General features: G+C 35.4%; 1 protein-coding gene across 2 annotated transcripts in view; it reads left to right on the top strand.

Annotated features, from left to right (window-relative positions):
- The window catches only part of VWA3B (von Willebrand factor A domain containing 3B), a 62048-nt gene extending 42672 nt beyond the window's left edge, over positions 1 to 19376 (top strand). For both annotated transcript variants that reach the window (XM_017737164.1, XM_008635798.2), the window contains exons 20-27: positions 1866 to 1984; positions 4793 to 4843; positions 6009 to 6228; positions 11185 to 11305; positions 12065 to 12189; positions 12792 to 12929; positions 13478 to 13575; positions 16751 to 19376. In XM_017737164.1, the coding sequence (XP_017592653.1) occupies positions 1866 to 1984; positions 4793 to 4843; positions 6009 to 6228; positions 11185 to 11305; positions 12065 to 12189; positions 12792 to 12929; positions 13478 to 13575; positions 16751 to 17027 (1149 nt within the window). In that variant the 3' untranslated portion in view covers positions 17028 to 19376. The remainder of the gene's footprint in view (positions 1 to 1865; positions 1985 to 4792; positions 4844 to 6008; positions 6229 to 11184; positions 11306 to 12064; positions 12190 to 12791; positions 12930 to 13477; positions 13576 to 16750) is intronic.
- The last annotated feature ends 376 nt before the right edge of the window (positions 19377 to 19752 follow it).

The raw sequence follows: 19752 nt of genomic DNA, 5'->3' as shown, positions 1-19752 counted from the left end.
AGATTTTGAAATTTGGAGTTTGAAATAAAAGCCATTTTGAAACAAGTGAATTCTTTTAGCGTGAAAGTTTAAGTATTTAATTTAGAAAATGACAAAACGTTTTGGCAATAAAATTTCTCTGTGATTTCTATCAGCTGAATCTGTCAAATTACACTTGACTTTGTGAGCAGAGTTCATTGTTCTCAAAGCACTCATAGTATTTCAAGTTTAGTATTTGCTAAGAACACATTTCATTCTGGTTTTTGTCTTCAAAAATATAGTAATGTGTTTATGCTTGTCTGCCCCTTATACTCTATTCAAAGTGTTTTATAAACTATATTAAATATTGATGTTGCAAATTATGCTGTTTGTACTTGAAATTGCTCAGAATTTCAAGGCAGTGTAGAAGTGTGCTCCTACATGGTGAGGCCCTTCTGAACTTCTGTTAACTTGGTTTGAGTAACATCGTAGACAACAATCATGGCATTATGGAACTTGAAGAGGGGCCATCACTTCCCCGCCTTTCAGCTTTCAAATTCACCTGGAAATGATAAGTAGCCAGATGTCACTGCTCAGAATTATGGGCAGAGATTTACCTCATCTGTCCCCTGTAAGATACTTCACTGACATGTTCCCATTGTCTTTAGCAAGTGATTGTAAGATTAATGTAATATTAGGAGCTCTGATGTGGTCTGGCACCGATGTGACACAGATTCATTAATCAGAGAGATGATGTCCTTGGAAAGAGAGGGTGATATAAAGTCACACCACCGCTCCTAAAAAAATGATTTATACTGCTGTAATTTGGAATCCAGCTATGCTGAGATGATTCAAACACAAATAAAGCATCACTGAAAAATGTTCTCAATTAAATAATTCTCTTTATTGCTCTATTTTCTGATTGTTTCTCTTATTCCCCCAACAGGGCTTTTAGTTTAATGTTTTTCTCATCTATATCCTGATCTCAGACAGGCACTTGGGGAAGATTCCCACTCAATCATATGCGTTGAAGACAGTTTTGGGGAGAGTAACATTCTTTTTCTTCTCCAGTTCTTCCTTGGATTTTTCCTGTTTATATTCAGCATCAGGACACAGATATGTAAAATAGCTTTTCTTTTACTACTTAAACTACTGAGTAATTTAAGAGGCTCAAAGATGGTGGGACTTTAGACTTGAGAGTTTGGAAGGCATCTTTCCTCCTCTTTTGTCATCCATTTCTACCCTTTTCTCTGCCTTTTGAAGATCCACTCGCAATTGTATTCATTTTTATTTTATAATGAAGTTGAGTTATGTAGGTGTTGTATTGGGAGATTTGAAAAACACTGAAGTTCCTGATTCTGACAAACCTGATTAGGTTCCTAATTAATCAAGGCAAGTTTCAGTGACCAATGTCCACCTTGTTCGCTCTTTGGTGATCAGTGTGATGGTGAGAAATGTCTTTCTATAGCTTTACTACTCTAATTCCTTAGAAAATAATTTTCTCCAGAATAAGAGCATTAAATACATTTAAATATCTACTGTCACACCTGTATGCTAGAATTAGATGCTAGAAAGTATGAGAGTGTTTTAAGGCAATAAAACCTGGAATATGGTCATGTACTAGATGTACTTGTTTCCTTCTGACTTACATTATTAGAGTGAGTTGTTTGACAGTACTGACTTAGTAGTTAGGAACCTTAATTTGTAACTTCTGCATAATGGGTTTGTATAATTTTAGAAGAACTGGCTGGAAACTGTGTCTTAAATTCTGACATTTGTGGTGCTTAGATTTTTCTTTCTGCAGTCTTCCAGTGTTCCTTCTGGCTTTTATGAGCCTTGGCATACAGTCATTCTGGTGGAGGAAAATTTGTATGATAAATGGATCTGTGTCTTTTATTGTATAATAGATGTTACCGTTGGCCCGTGTTAGCAATGACAAGAAGGGGATCTCACTAATTAATCCTCAGGCAGTGAATCTTGATGCCTATAAAGAGAAGCTGGAACAAGCAATTAAATCCTATGAAAGGCAAGTCTACTCACAAGAAATTTATGTTTGCAGTTGTGTTTCAGTTTTTTCTTAGGTACTGGCTATTTCCTCGCACATGCTTTGCTCAATACTGATAATTCTGCATGTTGGCAGACTTTAATCCACCTTCAACATGTAGGAGAAATGTTTATTTTCTTTTAAAAAAAGCAGACTGTAAAAACAGATAATAGGTAAGGAGATAACAAATAACAACATATTGCTCATTTTATATTTGTTCAGTGACAAAAGCAAAATTCTGTTACTTTTTGGGAGCAAACTTCAAACCAGTCATCCCTCAGGAGGAGTCATCTGTAAACATACAATGCTGGCCAGACTTTTACCTTAAAATTAAGCTTCTATATCCATAGACTGACGCTTAAATTAGGGACCTGCTTTTTGCTGCCAGCTCTCTACCACCCAGCTATGCATGCAAGAACGTAACTGAGGCACCGATAAGATACTGACAATTAAAATTTGGTGGGGTTTTTTTGAGAGGCATATGTGTCCTACTTGTTAATTAAATGTTAGTAAAAGCAGAACTGAAGTAAACAGGAAAAAGGCATTAGATCTCTAAGCTACTCCTTTCCATGATCCAACTTTGTGGATTTTTTTGAAATAAAGCAATTATTTGACTATAGTGTAATTCAGTAATCATATGGAGCTTTGGCTAGAATTGTTTTAATAAATATTTTTAGGCTGCATTCTAATAACATTTACAAATGTAATTAGTTTATATGACCAAAACCCCCTTGATGACAAGTGTTTAGTCCTTGTTTTTTTGTTAATTCCACTGAGGCTCTTTAAGGTTTGAGGTTATTTTCCTTGGTAGCTATATGATCATACCAGTTCTTTCTAAAGCATGTAATAGCTTTCTTTTTCATTCCTATTGTCCTATATACATCTTTTGTGGTAAAATCAAGAATTTTGATTTGAAAATACTGCTTGCTATGTCTAATATTAATGGAGTTCAGTGAATAAAAATCTTTTGTTTTGTTTGTTCTGTCACTGAGACAATACTGTTGTTACCAGGCTGATGAAGAATTCATAGAAATTGATTTGTCACTCATTTTAATAGAAGGTTCAAGTAGTGTATTTGTGATGGTGAATTCTGAAAAAAATTCAAGTTTTTCATTGCTGTGCCATACCACTGAATATTTTACATTTATTGACTTTGATTTTAAGGGAAATGAAATTGTTTTCTGGTTAAACTCTGGTAATCTTCTACTGACAGCATTTCTGTAAAACGTTGGTGATAAAGATTACTGTTTACTTCTGTTTTCCAACAGAGATCAATGAATTAGTGTATTTATAATAGTAGGATTGAGTTCTTACTTCCATGAAAAAGAGGTATAGAAGAGGTATAGAAGAGGTATAGATCTGCCTGAAGATCCTTATAATTGACAGTGTACAGAAGAGATCTCTTTACTTTTCATCTACATGTGAAACGTCAACCCAGTCAAATTTATTTTGCTCTAGATGTCACAGCCCTTTTCTAATAACTGAATTTCCAAAAGCTGCAGTTCAGCTTTGTAAATAGTGGTTGGTCACAAATTTATTCTGACATAAGTAAATGAAACAATACATCAGGGCATCCAGGTTTCAAGCACAGAAGCAAACATGACAATATTTTCCTCATATGTAGATTGACTTTGGCATCAGGTTTAGAGGGAGAGAAGTGGTGAAGGCAGAATTTTTGTGCTCTGGCAAAGACAATATACAGTATTAAAGAAGAAAAACACTGGAAGCTTCATAATGTGTATGATCTTGTATAGCCAGAAGTTTTTATAAACAAGTTAGTTATGAGTGTGCGGATTTAGAAGGATGAAATAGGCAGTGGAGCATGCTGAGACTGTAGATTGAGAATGAACTAAGTAGTCTGTATTCTTAAAATGCTGGGATAGCATTCTAGTAGATAAAATGAATCATCAAGAATTTAATATTCAGAATCTGTTTTTAATGTGCTTTTTCTTTTGTACATGCTCCAGTAAATCTGGCAAGATTACTTGTAGTCAATCAGGTTACACTCTGAATTTTTCCTAGCAATGAATTGGTTCTTGTATATCCAAAGGAAATCTGGATTTTTTTCTAGAATTACTGTAATTAGGATCATCAGTAAAGGTTTATTTCTATAGCAGAAATGAAGTAATTGGGTGATGGCTTAATTGTTTGAGATGTCAATAGAGAAAACCATAAACTAGATGATTTTACAAGATTTTAAAATTTATGTCTTGAAAAGCAAAAGCAGAAAGTTTAGTGGTGCTTTTAAAAGATCTCAGTACTGCATTGCTTTGGGATAATCACTTCTGTTTTCCTGTCAGTAGTTTTTCTTCATAGCCAGAGTTTAATGAATTAGAAGCCTGAATGGCACAACTGAGGGGTACTCTTAGCAGGGAAAAAAGTAGAAATCAGCATTACTACATTCAGACTACATTTTCTGAAAATGTTTAATTGGAGGAACTGTGCAGTTTAACTGGCTTTTAATCAGTTTTGTTATTTGATTTAACTTGCTGGTGCTGAAGACAACCATCCATAGAAAATCCTGGCAGGAAGCAGCAGTGATTGCTGTTAAACCTTCTATGACCCTGAAATAGTCATGCTGTTACTTGATGGAAGATACTGTTTTCACATCTTCTCTTCCAGTTGATAATTTCATAGCTGAATGAGAACGATACAATTTGATGATACAGTGTGCTTGGAATACAAATCAGTGCAGATATCTTAAGAAAGTGTGTTTATTTGCTAGTTTTGAAATGATCAGCTGCACAAGGAACTGCATTCCCTCAAAAACTACTTTGCTTTCTTTAATAGGCGCCTGAACCTAGTTATTTGGAGAGCACTATCTCAGGAGGAAAGAGAGAAGTAAGCTATCACTTTTGGTTTTCTAATGTGCCTCTGAAGGGCTGGTCATAGATATCTGATAGTTTTTTATCACTATTTCTATAACCAACTGGTTTAATTTTCAAGTATTTCATAACTATACCTTGCTTTCAAATATGTATATATGATATGGAGTAATATTAAATTCTGGACATCCTTTTTGTGGGGCTGATTATTTTTAAAGGAAAGGACATGCATTCCATTTGAATGTTGCTTCTCTATCCTTAATCAGTGTCAAGTGCAGGGCCTTGGGAGGGCAGCGTGTCATTGCTTTTGACATCAAAGTAAATCTTCTCTCATCCCGTAAAGAGCACTCTAGTGGCTGGTTTGTTAAGGTGTAATAAGCACCTTAAAAGCTTTTGCTGGAACTGTATATCACTCTGGAAATTTTTACTACGTTAACTAGCCTATTTTTGTATATTGATTTAGAAAATTAATGGCTGTTTAAACATCAGTGAAGTTAGCATCTGTTTGTGCTAGAGAATAAAGTGAAGATCAAGTAATGAAAATGGGCCTGAAATATTTCTTAACAGAAAAATGGGAATAAAAACTAGAATGCTTTTAAGAAGACATAAGCTAATGAGTAAAAACCCCACAATTCTACCATTAATAAGGAGAACTAAAACTCCGTTCTGGTGCAGAGAGGGAATGAAGACTCTTAAACAAAACAGCATGTAATTAAAAAAAAAGGGAATAGATGTCTGTTGATAGATGAGTTGCTGAGTATAGAAATTTGACATGGTGTCATCCAAAATATTTAATTTTTGATAATGTATGGCCAATTATGCCTGTAATGAGAAGACAAGTCATAGCAATTGCACAGTCTATTGCTAGAGGAGCATATTAATCACTAATATTGGTGCATAAATATTAAAATATTTGATTTATTTCTAAGAAATTATGGCTCGGCCATTTGAATTGGTCTGTAGCTGTGTTTCTGTAAGATATATTAAAACTAGACATGAGTGTTTGACCAAACACAGCAGTATCTGGATGAAATGCAAGAATTTGTAGCATACAGAAGATAAATTGGTTGAATCTGATTCTTTATTCTGCCTTTACAATTGGTGACTCTATCCGTAAAGCACTGACGTAATTAAAATTTTTCCTACTTGTGATTAATTTTTAAAAATATATTTTTTTTAAGATTTAAAGAGGATGGGCCAGTCCAATATATACAGCATAAAGAAATTTTGCTGGAGGCTTTAGAGAATTTGGGATGGCCAATTTCCTATGAAGATATAAAATTATTAGAAGATGAGATATTGACAGCATTAACATATATACAACAAGCCTCTGATCTTCAGGAAACTGTCAGAAAGGAAACTGAGAAAAGCTCAGAATCACGCATAAGCAACAATAAAAAGGTAATACATGGGAAAGGATTTTTTTCCCCTTAGATATTCCTCTTCACTATGTACCTCTGGAATATTTTTTTCCATCATAGCTGATAAAGTAGACATTTAGCATGATGCTAAATAAAATGGATAGAGGAAAAAAGGTAGTTAAACAGAGAGAAAGCTTTCAATTAGTTTTTTTAAGTATTGGGGAAGTAGAAGTTCTGAAGTTGCAAGAGCCACAGAAATCGAGCCTCTAAGAAATAAATTGCAGCAAAGGATCTTTATCTCCTCTGCAATGATAGCAGGAAAGAGAAAGAACAGATATATTAAAGGCAATTTCGATATAAATTATAATATTTGATAAACAGGACTAAAAGATCTTGTAATATTGGAGTAAATCTCCATCATTTTCCATGGTACATTTCTTGTAACAGAAAAGATGGAGAGAGGAGGTGGGATACAGCTTCATTTTTGTACACTAAAATTTAACCGTCCCTAAAATGTGGGCACACATGAAGTGGTGGGCAATCTCACAGCATTGTGAACTGAGTCAGTGGCATCTGGAGCTCATTCTGAAGTGGACACCTGCTTTTGGCTAGTCAGAGTGGGGTTTTTTTGTCTCTCCATTTCATTAATATATTAGTCTAGCTACTCTGAAACTGTGATTGAAGTTAGTGTTTTTATATGTGTGTGTGTGTTTTCTGTAGTTTTTGAGATTTTTTTCCATTAAGACTGTACATTTGAAAACATTTTAATGTCTTCAAAAAACAGATGATCTTGATTCATTTTACATTAGTTTAAAAATACTACATTGCTGTTACAGCTATTTTGATTATTGATTTACCTATGCCGTATAATGTCCCAATACAAGAGCAGCAGAAACATGTTTATGTTTCATTTGTTGAGTGTAATTTTACTGTTGCCTTGGAACAACCAGTGTGTGCTCTCAGACATGATGTGATTAACATTGTGCAATCACTTATCCTGAGTCAACCTGCTTTAGGAGTCTAATCAGAGCAGCATCTTCAGTAATTGCTAATCTGCAACTGAAAGGCTTTAAGAGTGAGAGGCAGAAATGCAGATGTAATTAGAATTCTGTTTATGTGGTAGCAAAACAGTGGAAAAAAAATGAAAAAAATGAGAACTTTTAAGAGTGTTGTTGAAGGTTTTGCTGACTGTAATGCCTGCCTATGAAATGGGTATAGAGAAATAAGCTACCAACTGAAATATATGACAGCAAGGAAATAGCTGATTATGGCACCGAATGAAAATTTTCATTGTGACATGGTAGAAAAATCACAATTATCCTGAAGTTCTACTCAATAAAGCAGACTTTTAAATTTCCTGATGATTTTTTCACTAAATTTTAAATAAAACACCTTAGTTTTTAGCATTTATGGGTTCTGAATTACCTACACAACTTCTTAAAAAAATTAGTGATCCTTTTTAGATGTCCTTGCTATGAGAGCTTTCTGTTTAAGGCTACAACTGAACTAATGGTCTGCACTTCTCTGGGAGTTGTGTTCAGGCTGCTCCATTTGCACAAATCTGTGAAAGGTGGGCTGTGCCAGTGCTGTATTGGTGCTGGATGAAGGAGACATCCACCAGCATAGGGCTATGAGATGACTGAAGACCTCTTGTGCTGCAAGAAGTAAATGCTTTAGGAAGTGAGAAAACACATTTAGTTATTTTCAGACAAATACAGAACACTAAACATAGATGTAGGGCTAGTTGTAGTGCTAATTGTAGATTGTATAATACTCCATTTGCTCAGTTCTTTTTGCTGTTCCGACTAAAGCATGAGTTAACAAAAGTCTTCCTCTTCAGGTTGGTTTTCAACTTTCATCTAAGATATGGAAAATGAAGAATTTATAATTTTTTTTTCTAATAAGTAGCTGCTTTGACTTAAAATATTTTATCTGTTCTGAACTTTTCATCCACCATTTCTAAGTGGTTTTTTCTCACTGAATTATGAAACTGTTTACAAGACGATGGCACCTAGTGAAAGGAATTGTTCAGGTCGCCTGCCCACCTGTCATTAGACAACCTCAGTCTACTGGGGTCGTGGCATTACTGTTCTCCAAATGTGGTAGATTCCAGGACAGTTTGGTGCTTTCTGTTAATGGCTGCAACATTTTAGTGTGAGGTATTTATTTCCCCACTGTTGTAATCTGGCCTTTGAGCACAATGGAGAACATTTCCTTGCATAGTAATTATTTCTGTTTCTGCATAGTATTGGATTTCTGCAAGTAATCTCATGGCTTCTGCAGAGAAAGCAAGCTGCGTTCATTGCAAAGAATTAACTCTCATTAAGAATATACTTTTAAAACACTGGGTTTCACTAAGAATGAGCTGGAGTGTGCAATGCTCACTCTTGTTTGTCACCCTGCTGTTTACCATATGATTAAAAAGAACATAAAATAGTTAATAAGCATAATGTGTTTTGTAAAGCATGTTTATTTGGGTGGAAAGGGACCTCTAGTGGCTCACTGAGTCTCTTCTTTCTGAAAAATTTATTTCATGTACAATTGATTTAGTTATTCCTAATGCAATATTTATTGCTAAGACTTGATTCTTTGCAAGAATGGAAATTCTGGATCTCCCTTTCATTTCCTGGTGTCATTTTCTTACACTCCTAATTCTTCCTCACTGTTTAAGGATCACTAATCGCTATCTGTTGATAACTTTTTTGCATTCATGTGTTCCTAAACAGCTTGGCATCTCCTGCCTTTGTTCTTCTGTCTCTTTATGGAGACAAAGGAAGAACAAGCATCCCAAATAGCACAACTAAAAAGTTATAACTACCTAGAGATGTTTAATCAAATTTTGCATTGTCACCAGTGAAGTAACCTGCTGGGCAGAGACAGACAGTAGGTACAAAAAGATAGGCTCTTTCACAGAAATGGGCTGGTTCCACCCAGAATGGGCTTGTTCCCACTGGCAGCCCAGGAAGAGTAGTGTTTGCTTGACTCTGGAGGTGTCAGGATTATGAAAGCCCAAAGTTTGAGCCAAGATACATGGAGATCTGTGGGTATGCTTTGTGTCTGTTCTCACTTATAGTAGGAAAGTGCAAAACCTATTCTTTTTGAAAGGGAATTTAAAAATGTAGCAGCTATTGGAGGGAGTAAACAAACTCTCCTTCACCCATTGTGGTTTAATGCGTTGCCTTCAACAGAAGCAGAGCTAAACATGGTAAAAATCCCTGAGAATCAGATGGGGCTCTTTTGTAATAAAAATACTGAATGCCGGAAATGGGCACTCTGACAGTGTCTGGGTCAATCCTGATGAACACCTAAAAGCTGTGTGAGAGAAAAGAGAGATGGATTTGAATTTAGACAGTGTTTCTGAGCCACCTGAATTCTGCAGGACTTGGAATCCTCGTTGTGGATTCTTGTGTCATCTTTAGTATTTGGATTAATGTGGAGTGCTGGAAGTTGCCCAAGTTATTAGTCAAGCATTACAAATTAGTTGATAATAAATATTCAGCAGCAGCTGTCCTTTTGGTGCCTAAGGAATTAAGTAAATGCTTTACCCAAATACCTTTTTGTGTCTGTGGAACTGTAGGTCTGCTCTCAAATCAGCCTTTGTTGAGTTGTATTTCAAGCAGTCAGTTAAGCAATGTGAAGAGCCTCTGGTTTAGTCTGAGTTTGAAAACCCAAACTGTTGATATAATTAATATTCTGTAGGGGGAAAGAATAAGCTAGAAAAATCCCATATATCTCCAATTTAAAATAACTCCTTGCCTCTTTTGTGTGTGTGTGTGTTTTCATATTTTTAGGACTTTTTTTCTAGTGTTGTTTGTGATTTTTGAGGGGGAGTTTGAAAAAAAGAGATTGTGATAATTATAGTGAAACTGAGAACAAACAATTTAATCAAAGTTATTAATATCTCTTCCATCATTATTGATTATTAGGGAAAATCAAGTATCAAATCAAATGCATTTTTGTAGGAAAAAAAATGTCATCAGACAAAGAAGAAAGTCATACACATCCTATCAAGCAGGGGTTTTATTAAGAGTCTGTGAGTTATGGTAGTTTTTCAGAACAATGTGTAGATCTGTGGAAAAGTTTGAGATTTCGAGTTGCGTATTTTTATGATTCAGAAGAACTGCGTAAGAGATGGATGCCGGCAAATTGTTCATGAGGTAGGCTAATAAATATTTTAAAAATTAATGGTGAAACTGATTTATTTAATGGTGAAAATAAATGTCACCATTTTAATTTAATGGTGAAACTGATTTATTTTAAGTGAGTTTTGCACTTGCTTGTAATTTATATTTAGGAACATTATTGTGATCAGAATGGCAAAAATAATTAGTGTATGAAGAACTCAAACTAGCGGAGCAGAATAATGGACAGTGGCAGCTCCAGAATATGTGGTATAATATTTTGCTAAACTGGAATGTTTTAAAATTGTTGAAAATGTCAATTAAATTTTGAATTTATAGTTTGGAAATAAACCTTTTTCCCCAGACACTTGAAGATTTGTCTGAACATTTTTTTACTTCATATTTGATTTTTTAATGATTCATCCCATATAGTGAGGTGCTTCTAATGCAAATCAGATTATTATGAAAACTCTCCTATCTGGACAAAAGGAATGTGTAGAGCAAATTTTCTTATACTGAAAAAAGAGTTGATTTTTCCTTACCTCATCCTTTAATATGAATTGTGCAACTTCATAAAATTTTTTGTAGGAAAATGGTAGCCAAAACTATCATTCATCAAGATAAATGTCTGCCTGAACACATGAAAATAGAGGTATTGTTATGACCGTATAGAACAGGGTTTTATAGTAAAAACTCTTACATGAGTGCTTCCTGTACTTAGAACTATTCTGAAAGTTTTAAGTATTTCCAGTTTACTGTGAATTCTGTACAGATGTCATAGCATTACGTTGCCTCAATTTTTAATTAATTCCAAAGAATAGATCAAGGCTGACTGGATTAGCTGTTGTAGTAGAAATAATTGTGTCAAATTACAGGGACTTGAAGAAGAAACTGTGAAGCTGAAGTCTAAGACAAGACAAAAATGTCAAATATTTGTGACTCACAAAAGCCAAAAGGTAATTGCAAGATCAGACATCACAGGATTTTATTATCCAGGTATCTATTTTTGTCCACATTTTCAATATTATTTAGTGTTCCTTAATACTGATAAAACATAAGTTATGGTCATAATTAGCTACTTCTTTTTTAATGAGATTTAATATTACATGTGTATATTCATGAAAAATGATAATATATTTTGTATGTGCACATATATATACATTTATAAGAAGACATTCATTTTGTAAAGTTGGAGAGCAATGATATGTTTGTCTATGAAAAGTATGGAAGGAAACTGTAAGCCAAGCTTTTGCATGTGTTCAAAAAGATCACTAAATGCTGCTGCCTTTTCGTTGAGTTTTAAGCCAGAATGATTAGTAGGTAAAACTGAGTTCTACTGTTTCTTAAGAAAAATATTCTCTCTGTGTATGTGTTTATTTTTGTGTTGCCTTTACTTGTTTGGTTGGGTTTTTATTCAATTACACATTTTTAACTGTGGTAGTAGTTTTATTATGTTAACTGTCAGTTTTATTATGTTAACCTGATCAGCTTAAAAATTTCAGACCTGTGCTTGAAAAAGACTTCATTTTCTTTTTATAGCATTACTAAGAATGATTAGTAAGGCATGGGGTTTTAGGTACAAATGTCTCCATTGCCCTAGCACAGCTTACTGTAGCTAAATGAAAATTAAGAATGTATAGTATAGACATGTTTGACCTCAGTGATATGTGACAGCCTATAGGATTTTTTTACAAAATAATTACCACAAGGGGTGAAAGAAACATAATTTGAATATTTTATTCTGTTGTTTTTCAGGAACTGTGATAAAGAATATCAGTTCTACCTGTGCACTTGTTGACTTCAGCAATGGGGAGAGCTGTGATGTCCCTGTCAAGTTCACTATACCTGTGGGAGGTGCTATGCCATGCCCACATCTGCAGGTGAAAAACTGTATTTTTTCATGATTGCAAATATGCATTTTATATTTAGTTTATTTGCTCAGACCTAGAATGAATTACACATTTTTAAAAAATAGTTTAAATACATCTATTTATCTTAAAGAAAAGATTTTAATTATAGTAATATTGTGCTATATCAACATGAAGTTTTTCATTTGCTTGAAGCTTGTTTTCATTGTAATCCTATTCCTTTGTTTATCAAAATTATGTATTCTAAATTAATCTATATTGTTTTCTTTATAAAACATTAATATTTCCCCAGCCATATTAAAAAGGTGAGCTTTTTATTAGCAGAATTGTTTCCTAGCACATAGATTATAAATGTAAGAGAACATTTTATACTTAGTGTGATTTACAGCAGGTTTTAACCCTTTGGTTTCCACAACATGTTTTAAATCCAGCAATTAACCATATACTAAGGCAAATAAGAGTAATTAAAAAAAATACAATCCCTGTTCTATTTCTGGTTTCTTTTAAAATGATAGAATGATGATTCATGTGAAAATATCTTAGTAGTTACTTTTTTTGTCTTGTAAATGTCACAAGTTATATGGCTCTAGCATTGATGCTTTCCTCATGTGCAGGTTGGAGACTATGTGTTTGCCAGAACTGGGACACAGGCAGGAAATGAATATTATGTACCTGCCATTGTCATAGCAACACCAGAGAGGGTGGAAACAGGTGACAAACTCTACACGGTACTGATGTTCAACAACAGGGAAGTAAGTAAACCTAGAAAATTATACCAGTCTGGCAATTTTACCATTATTCTGTTTTTGAAGAGGCAGAGAGAATTTTCCAGGCTAATGAGTTCACTGTCCCAATCCAGGTCTCCAGCTAACCGGAGTAAATCAGATTTCAGAGTGCAATGAAGACCTCATGTAATAGACCTGAACAAAGAAATTCTGTAGGATAATTTATTCTTAAATCATACTCTGTTCTTTCTTCTTTAATACATTTGGTGGCTTTCACAAGTTCCATGCTTCTAAAATAAGAAACATAGGAAGTTTTAACACAGTCAGTATAGTCTGAAATTAATTTAATTACGTTTGTTTGGTTTGTTTTTGTTTGTAAGCCATTATAATTTTACTGCATTTTTCATAGCATGTATTAAAGCAAATTTACTTTGTACTTAAACATTTTATATTAATTATCTTTATTAGAGGCTGATTACAGTTCCATTTAAACAGCTGACTTTTTATGCATGTGTATCTTCGTTGCTTTTGAGATTTCAGTTTAAATTAGATGAATGTTGATTGTGTTATTGCAGGAACACTGTGTAAGAAGCGAGCTCATTAAAATCAGCCAGACCAAGTATGCCTATTCGTGTCAGTACATAAGAATGGTGCAGACGGTGGATTATGAGATGTGAGTATGTTTGAACCTAAAAATGCCAAATTTTTAAAATGTGAATCATAAATGTTGCACTTGGAGTTCAGCTATGCTGTCAGGTTTCCATACGTAGTACTCTTAACTACAGCTATTGTGAACTGGCTTACTCTACGCATGCAACTAAGTTTATATGAGAATTTATTGCCCTATTTTCATTTTGGAAACATTGGCGGGATGTGATGGTTTGAAGCTGAGTCCCAGGAAGTTGTTAAGAGGATTGCTGAAAGGTGAGATGGAGTTTCTATTTGTTGTAGACCTTATTTTCCTTTTAAGATACTTCTTGTTATGTAAAGCTACACATTAAATTGCAATTTTTTTCTAAGATACTTGTTCATCTTCTGGGCTTAAAACTGGAGAATGACAGAGAGAGAAGTGTGTAAGATGAGTATGAGCCCTTACTTAGGTTCTGCAGAATTGATGTGCAGCAGGATGTGAAGTGTCCACTGAAAATGCAGTGGTTCCAAGTGATTGTGGATTACATTTTCGTCTTGTATTAAGTTCTAGTTTAATCCAGTTGAAATAGCATTGAATTGTGACATCCTTCAGAGCACCAACAACCTCAGAGAGCTAGAAACAACAAACCTTAGGAAGGACAGTAAGATCAGAACAATCATCTAGGAATATTTCTCCAGAATATATTCCCGACCTACAATAATTTGGGATTTAAAAAATCTCTGAAGCAGAACTGGAGTCTCTGTATTAATCAGCCGTAATGGAATTTTCTTCCATGAATTTGTGCAGTTACTTTTTTGAAACCATGTAAATCTTCATCATCCATAGCTTCTTCCCAGGGGGAGTCCCACAGTTTCACATTTTGTGTGAGAAAACATAATTTTGTTTTGAATCTTCCATTTGCCTTGACATCCCACAGGATGAAGGATTTCCTCTTCCATGTAGTATGAGCACTGCTGCCAAAGAATTGTATAATCTCCATCATGGGAAGTTTATTTCCAAGAGGTTGCATGAACAGGACAAATCACAGAATCACAGAATTAGCTTGGTTGGAAAAGACCTTTGAGATCATTGAGTCCAACCTATGACCCAACACCACCTTATCACCTAAACCATGGCACTGAGTGCCACATCCAGTCTTTCCTTAAACACCTCCCTGACTCCACCATCTCCCTGAGCAATCATGCCAATGCCCAGCCTCTCTTTCTGTGAAGAATTTCTTTCTAATGTCCAGCCTAAACCTCTCCTGGCGCAGCTTGAGGCTGTGTCCTCTTGTCCTGTTGCTGGTTGCCTGGGAGAAGAGCCTGACCCCCATCTGGCTGCAACCTCCTTTCAGATAGTTGTAGAGAGAAATAAATTCCACCATTAAAGGCAATTTCAGATCACAGAATCATAGGCTGGGTCAGATTGGAAGTGACCACAGTGGGTCATTTGGTCCAACCTCCAAGTGGGGTCGCTGTAGAGGACATTGCACAGAATTGCATCCAAATGATTGAATATCTCCAATGAGGAGGCAGCACACCCTCTCTGGGCAACCTGCTCCAGGTGCTTGGTCACCCACAGATGTTCTTAATTTCCATTGAAAGGTTCCAGTATGATCATCATCATTAAAGACTACATCTAAAAATTATGGGTGAGGGTACCAGTTGTGGGCGAATCTATGGATTCTCTGAGAATGATGGAATGAAAAGCAACTAAGATTCAAGTCCTGTGATTCCCACATATTTTCTAGTAGTGACCCCAGCACAGTTTAAAACTCAAATTTCCACCAGCTTGCAGCCACAGCACACAAACAAATGCCATCTCTTAACTGAGCAGAATTCCACATCTTGAAACACATTGATGCCTTTTCCCGGGCCACAACACTGATATGATGTAGCCTCTTCTCACCTAAAAGCAAACCTGAAGACCACGGTTTCCTTCTTAATGCATACAACCAGTTGGAAAGGGGCAAGTATATTACTAGTCTGAGTTCCAGCAAATTCAGCAGCAGTCTTTCCCTTCCACTGAGTTGGATTGTATTCTAAATGAGGTACCATATTAAGAGAAGAGGTGATTAATGCATAAGCAATAAGAATAGGGTCCATTCTACATGGATGTACATGCTTTGTTGCATGAAAATGTGCTTTAATACAAAATATTTGCTCTCCAAAGAGAATTTATTAGCAAACTGACTTGCCATTTTTATGTAAAAATGAGGAAAAAGTTGAGCTATGCACTGGCAAACAGAGGAATTCTCTGGAGAATTAACTGAAATGAATGTACTACATTGAGTTTCCATTAGAACCCCTTCCTTTTAAGAGGGCATGAAAGTGTGCTTTCCAATGAAACTTGTTATTTATTACATTTCTGAAAGAAATCCCTACCTCCTATGTCATACTTTGAGGGGAACACTGCAGCATATTGCTCATGGGTGTGCACAGATCTAATGAGAAAGTGCTATTGAATTGAAAGTGATATTGTTGATAGGAACAATGTAAAAGCATAATTTAATTGGAAAAGAATCAAAAACTCTGAATGCAATATGATATTAGAACCTCAAAAAGAGACAAACCCTTTGTGTTAAGTCCTGGAGTAGTAAGGGATAAAAAAATTAAAAGGCATATCCCAGCTTCCCATGTTGACAAAGTCCACAGTGCATGTAGATGTATTACAATGGCTTGGCTAACTCCAGCTCTGACTTCTTTGGGACTGTCTTTTAAGGTTTTTGTGGTGTGTATTAGGGATTATGTGTAATTGACTGATCTTTAGAGGTACTAATATATCTCTCATGACTTTAGTATCAGACATTAGCAGCTGTTTGGGGTATTTTCCTGCCATCACTGTGGAAAGAAATAATTGTGGCAGAACAAACATTTGCAAATGTAGCTAACAAGTTCTATACGCAAAGAAAAACACTGTGTGATCTGGACCCACACACCTAAAGAGCATTACTGCCCACATCCTTTTCTGGAGTCATAAGAGACAGATAAGATTAAGGGCCAGAGCCCTGTTTTAGGCTATCTTTCACTGATTCTATAAGTAAAAGGGAAACTGAATTGTAGGACATTTATAGCCCTGTCAAATGGTAAAGAGTGTGATTAGTCGTTCTCTTGTCAGTACTGTGAGATGTGGAAAAAGGTGAAATCTATGTCTTGTTAAAGAGAAGTTGTGATATGTGTGCTTTTAGCTTTGTGAATTTCCTTTTCTGCTTTTCTAGCCTGGATGGTGAGACCACAAAGCCCTGCCCTCTCCCACCTGTGGAAGATGAAGGAGGAGAAGAGGCAAAGAAAAGTATTGTAAAAGAAAAGAGGGGAAAAAAGAAAAAGAAGAGGACAACAGTAGACAAAAGGCATCCCAGGGAGAAGATGTCAGACTTTGATGATCTTTTGTTTGTCTCCAAAAGTGAAGTAAAACAGAGAGGAAGAAATTCACTGTCTAGCAATGAGGAAGAATTTAGATGTAAAGAAGTAGCTCTGGAAAAGTATAAGTATTAGGAATTAAACAGTTCTGATGGGCCTTTAGCTATTACCCACACAAGGACTTGGTTTCTACACTTCTGGGTGTTAGCCAAGTTAGCTTTTCCATGTCCTATATGATGAAATTCTTTCACCTCCTTTAGAAACTGTTCTTGACACTTTCTCGGCATGTGTTTTCACAGCAAGGGCAAGAAATGAATAAAGCTATTTCCAGCATATGCCGCCTTAATTTCCCTAACAGTTGTAGTAGCAGTAAGGATGCAGTGACACCAAACCTTAGTACCTGCTTGTGAACAGAGTATATATTCCAGTCCCTCTACTGTTTGTTCTGTGTTAGATGAAAGTCTATATTGCAGGTACTAAATTATTGCACCTGTAGCTCAGTGCTTCAGAGGTTAAATTGCTTTTGGTGTATGAGCTAGCTCAGTTAAAGCTGAGAGCAGTACCTATACTCCTTGTCACTCTGCAGCAGAGACTGGGCTAGTGTAGGCCTGCCATTACATGCCAGTCAGCTCTTCATTTTCAAGATCCTACTGTCAGTGGAAAGATAACAGGGTTTTTATCCTTACTTGCTAGGTGTATCTCCTTGTACCATTTAAAATATGTTCTCAACAGCCTCATTATTTATTTACTTCCAGAAGTAATGGGTTATAAATTCACTCAATCATCATGTTGTCAATCAACTTGAATTGGCTCCTCTGAACATTCCTTTTGTGTTCTCACTCATCCTTTAAAGATTGCCTGCAAATTCCATTTACATTGCTTATAGTGGGTGTTATGGTGCCCATTACATAATGGGCATTTTAAGAGTGGCTTGATCAGAATTATATGAGAGCAGAGGTGTTGGGCTTGTCCAGTGAGAGACCATGGTTTCCAAAGATGGGCTACGTCACTGGAAATGTTCAGTTGTCCAAGAGCCTTCCTCTTGGACATTTTGAGATGCAGATGCTGAGGAAATGTGAAATAATGCTACTGTGATCAGCAAGTCCTGTAACTGATTCCATGCAGCTTGGAGGAAAGATTACACAAGACCAGTGGTTATCTACACATTTTAATTCTGCCTAGACTTAGCAAATAATCTCATAGTATTCTAACAGGCTTCAATGTGGTATGCAGGTCGAATACGTCTCTTCTTGTGACACCATCAGTATTGAGTATGTTTTTCTTCTTTTTCCTAAAGTTTATTTTCCTTTACATATCCTTCTGTGTTTTATCAGAAAAGAAAAAGTCAGAGAGGTGATAAAGATGTTAAGTAACACTATATGGTCATCCTCACATGGTTTCATTAGATACCTCTTTATCCAGTCTCTGTACGTGACTGTGTATTTCTCCTCTTTGGGTGTAGATAGTTACTCCATTTTCATACCATGCAAACGTTTCACAGCATTCTGTGTATATAATTTTGTAAGTTATATCAAATGTGTTACCTGGCCCCTGACATACACATCTATTTGAACTGTGTTAATGGTGGATTTCATTTTAAAGATGAAGAGAACAAAGAAAACAAATTTGCCTGGCATTGCTTTTTCCTTCTGCGCAACTTCCAGTCAAGTATGAACTATTAGTTTATACTTACTGCTTGGCAGTTCAATATGTGTTGAGCACCAGATCTGTGAGATTCACTTTTCCTTAGAAGTTGTCATATTTGATTACAGTGATGTGAGTAGGTGTTAAATAACATGGATGAGAAGTTGGGAAGCCCTGCCATTTTAATGAATTATTCAGTTAGTCTCTGTGGACCAGATATTAAAAATATTAGGTACCTAACAATGGACTTTCCCTTCATGGAGTTTTTGCAATGCTGAAATAAGGCTGGATATTCAAGTCAGGAGCCTAAATTGCACAAGTGAGGTAAAATACCCTGTTTTCCTCTTCAGACCCCTGTATCACTCTGATACAAATGCTGCCTTTCATACGCTGGACACACCAGTGTTCATCAGAGTCATCCCTTTCCAGGTTTTCCTAGTATTTGCTTTCATTACTTCATTATTTTTAGATTGTTTATAACAAAGGCAGATTTTTAAAACAGTCAGCATGTCAGAGAAATGTTTTGAATAGCTGTAATAATTACTTTTGTAGTTAAATGTTTTGTATATGTTATATACATATAACATAAAATGTTACACTTTTTTTTTTATATTTCTAAATGCAGTCTGTTAAACTGAGTTTATCTGAAAGATGTCTATTCCTCCCACATATTCTTTTCCTTGTAATATCAAATATGTAAATAATTTCGATATCTTTTAACTTTTGAAAAAGCTCAATAGTCCTGATCTGTTTGACTGAAGTAAAGGCATTTTCTTCATCTTTATATAAATGTTTTCCCTATGTGTGTATTGTGTAATGCATTAAAAACATTTAATGCCATCAGCATTTCTTGCATTTCTTTTCTAAAGGTTTGTCTTGTCACTTCTTACGTCCAGATACATATATATGCACACACACACATATACATATATATATTTAGTAATCTGACTGGGCTATGTTTTATAACTAACTGATGTGTTAATCAACACTTCTGTCTTCGTTTCTGCTGACTTCACGTGTACATTCATCTGTTATATGAGGATGTAAGTTCTCCTAAACTTGAATGAGAATTGCCAGATCCTGAGATGGATTTTTGTGCTCCCCAAATAATGTGGATTCAGCTACATCGCTCTTATATACGTGGTTGACGAAGCTTTGTATTTCCATAAAGCCTTATATTTCCACAGAGCTGTGGGCCCTTTATGAATTAAGGAGG

This window comes from Corvus brachyrhynchos, unplaced genomic scaffold (assembly GCF_000691975.1).
Source record: "Corvus brachyrhynchos isolate BGI_N302 unplaced genomic scaffold, ASM69197v1 scaffold83, whole genome shotgun sequence".
NCBI classification, from domain to species: domain Eukaryota; kingdom Metazoa; phylum Chordata; class Aves; order Passeriformes; family Corvidae; genus Corvus; species Corvus brachyrhynchos.
This window is presented reverse-complemented; position numbering and strand designations above follow the sequence as displayed.